General features: G+C 44.5%; 1 protein-coding gene across 1 annotated transcript; it reads left to right on the forward strand.

The window, feature by feature from the left end:
- Positions 1–9,746, forward strand: she (Src homology 2 domain containing E). The gene is made up of 6 exons (XM_042105701.1): positions 1–1,046; positions 2,691–2,817; positions 4,025–4,237; positions 6,353–6,551; positions 7,174–7,293; positions 7,943–9,746. Exons 1-6 carry the CDS (start codon positions 555–557, stop codon positions 8,124–8,126), a joined length of 1,335 nt encoding a protein of 444 aa, XP_041961635.1. The 5' UTR covers positions 1–554; the 3' UTR covers positions 8,127–9,746.
- Positions 9,747–10,192: the final 446 nt, after the last annotated feature.

Genomic DNA, 10,192 nt, shown 5'->3' on the forward strand with positions numbered 1-10,192 from the left:
CACCCAGAGACCCTTGAGCACTCAGCTTTGTGACTGTTGCTCAGATTGGACGCACCGGGAATGGGATCTCTTGTGAGAGTGAAGAAAAACTTCCAATTTTTCCGCGTTTACGCTCTGCAGAGACTACTCTTCATCCTGCGGGAATAGCTGCTCAAGTAGAGAACAGGGAAGACGACAAATGAAAAATAGGTAAATCAGTTGGGAAGAGGAGTTAGAAAAGAAACACGAATGGGATGAAATATTGTAACTTACCTTATTTATGCACTAACGTAACACGCTCCTATATATGCGCTTGACATTGTAAAATGAGGCTTTAAATATTACAGTAGGCTAGGCTAATTTGGGAAAAGGGGAGAGAATATTGACATTCAAATTAGGCAACGCTTGCGTAAAAGCGCACGAGGACCAGGGTAATCCACTAAAATTAAAAACGATCAATTGGAATTTGACCAGGAAAGACAATACAATTCTGCTAAGTATTGTGGGTAGTGTATGGAGAGAGGCGCAGCAAAATTGCCAACCTGTAGATTATTACTGGTCTCACAGATAAAACCATGGCAAAGTGGTTTAAAGATTTCCCGACTAGTCTGAAAAGTGGGACCGATCGCATCCGTTCGGCCTCGGAATCAGGTGCCCATGGTCGGCCAAAAGGTATAGTGGCAGCAGGTACTGGGGCAAAGGGCAGTGTGCGTAAAAATTCAGAAAATGGTAACAGTGGAGGTGGTGTGGGTTCATTGCTTTCCGGGAGAAATCGGAAAAATTCGGCAATTGAATTGGGACGGAATCAACCAAGTACTGGGGCAAGTCCTCTGAAAGATGGAAAGATATGGGAAATCTTTATTCCTGGGAAAGGCAAGAAGAGCCCTAAGTTTGACGGAGGATTCGAAGATCACCGAACCCTCAGGACCTCAAGTCTGGCAGATGCTTACATCAACAGAATGATCAAGGTGGACAAACAAGACAAAGGCCAAAAGCACAATTTCGGGACTGGAGATGCAACAGCTGCAGACAACGAGAAAGGAAAGGCAACTTTGAAGACGGAAACGGTGAGATAGCCTATATCACTCTTTTGATATATCTGCCGTTTGCCAAATTACATTTACACTTCTTTAAAAAAATATTTGACAAATAATTGGCAATTCTCGAAACGATAACAATGTACAACAGTCTTAAATAGTTTCTGTCCTCCTTTTTTGTAAGAGACCATGCTGTTTTCCTTTACATAGCTAGACACAAAGAGAGTCATATTGCAGGTCTGATTTGAACCTGACAAGACTCTGATGTGGACACCTGAGAGCTGATGATAAATAGCTGGGGAGCATATATAATTCTGATGCTCACAGTGTCATTGGTGCATGGGCTAGTTACACATAGTATCCAATTACTCATAATCTGTGTGAACAGAGGAAAAAGTTTTTGTTATGAAAGTTGAGATAAGTATCTCTCTCCCTGCTCCCTGGCAGTCTTTGTTTCAGCGATACTCTGTCTCCCCTCCCTTCTCCTTCTTCTGTCTGTCTAATGTTTCATATATTGTGGGGCTGTGCTTGTGTGCTTGTGTGCTTGTGTGCGTGTGTGCTTGTGTGCTTGTGTGCTTGTGTGAGTGGTATGGGAGTCACAGTAGCAGATTCAGTCCAAACACAATGAGAGCTAACCTCGCACCCTTCCCCATTTCCCGTCCCTGTAGCCCGACTATCCAGCCCCCCGCCCCACACACACACACACACACCACCACCACCCACCCACCTACCCCCCACACACACACACACCACCACCACCACCCTGGCTGCCACACAAACACACATCCCTACATGCACACACATGCACACACGTGCACACATCCAGACATACTCATAGCATCTCCATGGTATATGCCCTGTATCCATATTTTCATTCTCATAATTTGATATTGGATGACATACTCACACAGAATGTACGTCCACACACACACACACACACACACATATCTTTTACACATACACACACCTACGTCCCTACAGACACACACACACAAACACACACACATATCTTTAACACATACACACACCTACGTCCCTACAGACACACACACACACACACACACACACACACACACACACACTGTGACACAATGCAAAGAAAATACAATGACTCCATCCTTTTCTTTGGGGCCCAAGTGAAGGCCGCGTTTGAAGCATTATGTCACCTGACACTGGCACTCCCCTGTCCCAGAGCAGAACTCAGCCTGCGGCTGCACTCTGATCATAATAGGCCAAGGAGCAGTCTCACGGAGCAGTCTCACGAAGTAACACCAAATTGGAGAGAAAGAGAGCAAGAACAAGAACAAGGATGGGGGGTGGGGTGTTAGAATGGGGGGTATCATTTTTCATGTCTGGAAGGTGAAGATGATAGGGGGATAGAAGATATGATAGGGTTGATTGTTAATGACCATGAAAAATGGTGACATAAGGGTCCTTTTAAACCAAGTGAAAAGAGCGTAGCCATAATCACCATGGGTTCTATAATCACCATGGGTTCTATCATCGTAACGCTGGACTCTATGAGGCCACTATTGAAGTCAGAGTGCAAATGCAGATGCAGGAGAAATCAGTAATAACAGCCACTGAAGACTGTCCATGAGCTGTAATGATGTTAAGATGTATTGAGTTATTGATGTATTGCTAATCATTCTCTCTCTCTCTCTCTCCTTATAGTTGATAATCCTGGAGGATTACGCTGACCCATTTGATGCTGAGAGAACGAAGGAGCAGAGAGACGCTGAGAGAGAAGGAGAGAATGATGGCTACATGGAGCCCTACGACGCCCAGCTCATTATTACAGGTTACCTCCTTTTATCCTGTCTAGCAATCTCATGGCTGGCGGAATGGATCAATAACACTTTGACTGATTGATAGGCTGATGGATGTGGATTCTTAAAGAGCATGCACTTAGCTTTTGGATAGCCGTGCGGTGAGAAGAAAAAGTGTTTTGTTTTGTTCGGACGCTGGCTCATTAGCTGAAAAACAACCAACCCCAGCCAATCTCTGGCCTCCCCTCGCTGCCTACCTCACTGGTGGTTGCTATGGTGACAGTGTTGTGCTGGGACAATGGGTGCAGTTTCCTCTTTGCACTTCCTGTTTCCTGCCTCTGTTTCCTGTTCCCATTCTCTGGACAGGAAATCACCCCGATCCCTTGCACCCCCCTCTTGCCAACCCCCGACTCCAGTTGTCCTCGCCGTGTATGAGCGCCCACCATGTTCCCCTCATCCTCTCCCAATCACTTCCCCGAAATCAGGAAGCGGCCCTGTCGGCCAGCCAATGGCAAGCCGCGCTCGCCTTTCCCCCTTGGTGCTGCCATTGTTTTCGCACACAATAGGCCAGACACAAAGTGTCAGTCCGGCGAGGCCAGGAGTTTATGCTGGGAGACAGACCGTCAGGCTGGCCCCAGACTCGGCCCCAGAGGAACACACGCTTGCGTGCCTGGGAGCCACTGCCTGCGCCAAGTGGGGGGCATACTCACAAGTGTCCATTCTCTTTTACCTGCTGTGTGCTTACAGCTCTGGGTGGCAAAGTTGTCACTTGCACTTGTGGCCCATAAATATGAAATACAATGCATGTTCGCACCCCGAATCCTGGCCAAGCAAATGCGAAATGAGAGTTTAAACTTAAATGTACATTATTTAAACTGTGTGTTATAGGTGGTCAGCCCAAATCCATTTAGTGTGCAATACATGTATTTATAGCTACTGCAATACATCTAATGTGGTTGTGTTATAGAATGTGGTGCTGCAGAGGTCAGCATTGGTGCTTAGAATATGGCCGACTTGGGTGCAATTCACAGCCATGGCAAGATATGTCGCTTTAGATAAAAGCAGCTACTGAATATCACATTTACGTTATGTGACCTGTCCGTTCCAATGTGTCTTCCCACTTAATTATAACGGCCCAAATAACAATGTCTGTATCTGTAAGGGTTTTACTGTGATACCATGGCAATTGATGTACGTGTGTGTGTGTGTGTGTGTGTGTGTGTGTGTGTGTGTGTGTAGAAATCCGCCGGCGAGGCTCGCGGGATCTGCTGAAGGTGTGTGTGGTGCTGAAGGGCGAGGAGGAGGGCGGCACGACCCAGATCTACGATGTGCCCTACGAGGAGGTGCTGGAGGGCATCCCCCTGACCCGGCCCGAGTGCGACCCCCGGCCCCAAGCCGAGTACGAACTCCCCTGGGAGTGGAGGAAAGAGCAGATCGTCAGAGCCCTGTCAGGTAACAGCCACAGCACAGCGCCGACCCCTTCCCATCAGCGGCAGGTTTATGCATTGCTTATATAAAATGCCGTGTTTCCCACAGAATTACAACCTGGAAAATCATTGTGTGGTGGTTTAATGTTGATATTGTGGTGGGCCGCCACAGATAAGTCAATGTATGGGAAACAATGAAATTGCCACCCTTTTGGAATGATAGAGCAATGCTGTGGTTATACTGTATGTAGGGCTGGGACAACGCGTCGACGTAATCGATGACGTCGACGCAAAATATGAGCGTCGATTCGTCAAGCATAACGTGTGCTGCTAAATATTTTTAATTTTACACCTTCAGTGTTTTCCATACGTTGACTAATCTGTGGCTGGGCACCACGAAATCAAAACCGGCCACCACACATTGATGTTCTATGTTGTAGGCCTACTATTTAAATTAAAGATAAGATAAAATAATTTCATTGAGCTGCACTTTTTACTCACACAGCCTTTCCTCGCCCTGCCCGCTCTCTCACGTAACGAGCCCGCTGCTCCTCCTCTGCATGTGCATTTAACAAAATATTCACTATTGTTGAAGGATTGTTGTTGCCACATTGAAGCACTGCATAGAACACAGTGGGCTAAATTGCTATTAAATCCGCATAGCATCGTGACCATGCTGCGCAAATTTGTTCAAAACTGCTGCATTAAAGTTAAAGTAAACTCTGCTAAGGACTTATCACAACATAGTACATTGAGGAGGCTAAACTTAAGTTAAGTTACAGTATGCAATCAAGTAGTATCTCAAAGCTAACATTAGAATACTGTTTGGATGTCAAGTTTAGCATGCTTACTTGCAGCTGCTTGTTGCCTACTCGTTACTCATGCAGGGCTCATTTTATTGACTCTGAATGTTTGCAAAATCCCGATGTAAATGGAAAAGTGTTTTCCAAGACTCAAAAGTGCTTGTCCAAAGTAGAAGTACGAACCGTTATTTGAACTAACTACGTTATGAATTGGAATTGCATCCACACATCAGCAGCCTTTTAACTGTGTTAATGTTAATTGCAAGGATTCCCACACGAACGTCTTAAAATGACAGGCACTCAATTAGACATACACTACTGAACTTTATTGAATGCAACCTCTGACTAAGAATGCATTACTTTGCACTTGTATAGTCTTTTACTTTGGAATCTTAAGAGCAATAAACATATATTGCAATGTTAAAGAATTCATGTTTTTTTCATTCAGATATGTAAATAAACATGTATAAGTTGCTATTAGTGAATTAATGGGGAGATAATCAAATCGAAATCGAATCGGACTGAAAAAATGAATCGTTAGATTAATCGATGCATCGAAAAAAAATTAATCGTTTAAAAAATAATAGTTTATCCCAGCCCTAACTGTATGTGTGAAAAAGTGTGAAAAACTTAGCGGATAATAGCTTTGATTTTGAGGATCCTTTCGGTTAAGTCATCTATCGAGTTTTCAGTGTAATTTAATAGCACATGCCCTAGTGAAATGACTCATCAGCACATTATGTGGACTTAAGTAAACCTTAAAGATCAAGCTTTGAAAAACATTCTATTTACTGCTCACATAACAATTCTAATCTCCAGGAAACTCAGTGTTTTATGTTAGAATTGCTCAAGGTTATAGTTAGATAAATTAATTAAATATTTAATTTTGATAATTCATCAAACAGAAGTGACCTTTATAGTTTATGAAAGTGTTTCCGCATAGCAAGTGGAGTTTTCCTGTCTCCTATTTGTCATGACATTCTAATTACATAACACGAGCCACCTATGTAATACTTCTGTCTTTACCACTAGAGGAACATGTCACTCACATCGCTTCATCATATCATATCTTTTTCAAAATATTTAGTTTAAAGTCATATCTCATTTGCAGTATTTACATCAAATGAAATTTCTGTATTGTGGTTTTACCCACTCTGACATTCCATAACAAAATCAATAAATTGTACATATGAAAATGTATAATATTTGTGAAAAAGTTATAACACATGACTTCCTCAATGCCCTCTGTAAGTCCAGTGCTACTTCCTAGTTGTGATGTCAGTGTCCAGTGCTACTTCCTAGTTGTGATGTCAGTGTCCTTGGGTCCCTCCCTGCAGCCCAGCTTGATGGAGTGGAGAGCGTGACCAGCAGTAAAGAGGACACAGTGCTCTCCCCTCGGCAGCAGAGACAGAAGAGCTGGACCCCCAAAACGCTGCGTCCTTCTCCCCCGTCCCCCACACTCACCCCCACCCCTGCTGCCCCAACCGACAGTGACACAAAACCTGTGGACCCCACTGTACCACTGGAGAAGCAAAGGTGTGTGTGTGTGTGTGTGTGTGTGTGTGTGTGTGTGTTTGTGATCTGTCTCTATCTCTCTCTCTCTGTGTGTGTGTGTGTGTGTGTGTATTTTGTAAATTTGAGTGTCTCCTTCAACAACTGACAGCATCAGCAAAATTCTTTAAATGCATTCTGACAGCATCTCCAGAACTATCCACAGCCATTTCTGGACAGTTGAACTTTAACCTCAATTTCTCTCACTCTACCCTTTTCTCTCACACTCTGAAACCCTTCTCATCCTTTGTCTCCCTTCACTCATCATTAAATACACTGTGTATTCTCTCTCTTCTCACTCATTCCTTGTTTCTCTCTTGGTTTTCCTCACTCCTGCATCTCTCTCTCCCTCTCTCTGTCTCTTTCCCTCCATCTCCCTCTCTGTAACTCCCTCTATCTCCCTGTATCTCTCTCTCTTTCTCCCTCTCTCTCTTGCTGCCATATCCTGCCCCCCCCCCCTCTCTCACTCTCTCTGTCCTCCCCTCCCTCCCTCTCTCTCTCTCTCTCTCACTCTCTCTGTCCTGTCCTTTCTCTCTCTCTCTCTCTCTCTCTCTCTCTGTCTCTCTCTTCCCTCTCTCTCTCTCCCTTGTTCTCTCCGTGTCTGTAGCTGGTACCACGGCTCAGTGAGTCGGCAGGAGGCGGAGGCCCAGCTGCAGAACTGCAAGGAGGCCAGCTTCCTGGTGCGCGACAGCGAATCATCAACCAGCAAATACTCCATCGCCTTAAAGTGAGTGTGTGTATTTGTATCTGTGTGAGTGTGTTAGGTGTGTGTGTGTGTGTGTGTATGTGTGTGTGTGTGTGTGTGTGTGTATGTGTGTGTGTGTGTGTGTGTATGTGTGTGTGTGTGTGTGTGTGTGTGTGTGTGTGTGTGTGTGTGTGTGTGTGTATGTGTGTGTGCGTGTGTGTTTGTGTGTGTGTGTGTTGTAATGTGGCTACTGTACTGCGGCGATGGTAAAACCCATAGCTCTAGGGCAGTTGTTGTGCCTTGTGGTCCAGAAGTGCAGCTCTGAATTTCAATGATCTGAGTTGTTCCTGTCAGATAGCAGCTAAGGACTAGGAATGTGGTTAGCCAGTGTGTGTGCAGTAAGAGGAGGGATATTCTTTATGTCACAAATTACAGTCAAAGTGAGCTGTTAAAACAGAAGAAAAAAGCAAGACATTTAATGTGTTGATATTGGTGCTTTGACAAACAATAGATCATAGCGTCTATGTCTGAGTGTGTGTGTGTGTGTTTGTGTATGTGTGTTTTTATATGTTAATCATAAGTCTCTCTCTCTCTCTCTCTCTCTCTCTCTCTCACACACACACACACACACACACACACACACACACACACACACACACACACACACACACACGCACCTGTCCTTCTGCAGAACCAGTCAGGGCTGTGTCCACATCATCGTGGCGCAGACCAAGGAGAGCGGCTACACTCTGGACCAGAGTAGTTGTGTGTTCCCCAGCATCCCGGAGGTGGTGCACCACTACTGCACCCAGCGCCTGCCCTTCACCGGAGCCGAGCACATGACCCTCCAGCATCCTGTGCCTCGCACACATTAGTGACCCCCTCATCACGTGATGACTCTCCAGCACCCTGTGCCTCGCACACATTAGTGACCCCCTCATCACGTGATGACCTGACCTGTCGGGCACGTCCAGCGAAAGTTAAACTTTGATAGAGAAGACACAAAGAAGAGCCCATTCCCTGCACACACACTGGCCCTAAAACAAACATACTTCCTCTACATGTACACCTACACACAGACACACACAATCAAACACGAACCACACACACACACACACACACACACACACTCACACTCACACATACACTCACACACACACACACACACACACACACACACACACACACACACACACACACACACACACACACACACACACAGACAGACACACACATACACGCACTCAAACACACACACAGACATTGGCCTTATTATTATGTTATTATTGATTACCCAAATGTAAATCCATCTACAAACTGGCCTCAGCCAGCTATGCCATCCCCACTGAAATAGAGAGCAAGAACTGCTCCAGTCATCGTCCAGAACCCTCACCCACCCCTGCCTCACACCGAAGAGCCTACATGAATGACCTCAATGACATGACGATATCTCATGTCATTTACACAGTTACACATTTACAGTGAGCCTAGAGCATAATGCATGCACACTCAAACCATAATGTGGCCTGATATCAGTAAGCACTGGAAACCCACTTTTACCCACTCGAAACCCAAAAGGACACTTTTATCTAAAGAGATTTAACTTTGGCCCAAGTAAAGACCTGACACACAAACAGTTACATAGTCACACACAGGGTAGGGCACACACACACACACACACACACACACACACAAACATCTACACTGACCTCTTCAGAACACCTGAAACACCCACTATTTACTAATTCACTAATTTAAATTACCATTATAAAATGTATTAAATTCAAATATGTTTTCAATTCTGAATGGGGTGTGAAAAAACTCTCAAATATTTTTTACTTAAAAAAAAAAAAAAAAATGTTTAGTACTTTTTTAAACCACACGCCAAGTGCCATATAGTCTGATAGCTTTGTGTAATGTTAATCTCATGTTGTGATGTTGATTTGTGGAAGAGGTAGTATTCGTTGGTGACGTTTGATGTTCTGTATTCTGGGAATCAGGAGTGCCGTCGCGTCATCGGTTCGTGCCGAGCAGTGTGACTGATATTATAACCCGCTTGAGGGTAGAGACTCCACCGCACAGCCTAGTGGCCATACTCCACCACTGCACTGGCCCACTGTTTCCAATTCCACAGTGCTGCTTTCCAATTCACCGCATTAAGGGCGTGTTATCGCTCGGTGGCAACAGGCACGGCGCGCGACTTAACACGCTTCAAATAAAGGACATATTTTTAGTAAACAAAAGCAGAGTCTTTTGTGAAACGTGTTTTTGTCCTTCTCTTGCTTGTTTCACTGTGTGTTATATTGTTCAGTGTGTACATTGTCTGCATGACACCCCCCCCCCCCCCTCCCCACACCCACATTCATTTATTTTTTTGTGTTTGTACTTTTTGATTTTGAGCAAGCCAAGATTAGCTTGTTTGGTCGGATCAATAGACCAAAGTGAAGCGCCCAGCTCAATCAAATACAATTAATTAAAGCCGTTGATTGAGCACCTATCTGTCTGTTCAATCTGCAAAGATTGCATTGATTTTTGGTGGAGGGTTTTAGTCCCCCATAACACGTTTGGCTGGTTCTATTTGTCTTCATGCATAGCCTATAGACCGTTTAACTCCTCCTGTCTCTGTGCAGGACTGGAGAGATGTATATGGTCTTGGTATGGTAAACTAGGCTATAATGAAAAAGGCTTAGCCTAGGCCTACATATATCGACAATATCATAGCCTAAACACGCATCCACATATGAGAGAGAGCTGCGAGAGTGCGAAAAGAGTCAGTAAGCCAGGCATGAAATCAATTAAACAAATGCAGCCCGTATAGACTATGCAAAAAATATGCCTACATTTTAAGAAGTGACAGATGCGCACATGTCAATAACATTGCCTACAGCATTCATTGGAAAATGACAAATGATTTGTCATGGAATGTTTCTAAAGCATTTAT

This window comes from Alosa sapidissima, chromosome 10 (genome assembly GCF_018492685.1).
Source record: "Alosa sapidissima isolate fAloSap1 chromosome 10, fAloSap1.pri, whole genome shotgun sequence".
NCBI classification, from domain to species: Eukaryota; Metazoa; Chordata; class Actinopteri; order Clupeiformes; family Clupeidae; genus Alosa; species Alosa sapidissima.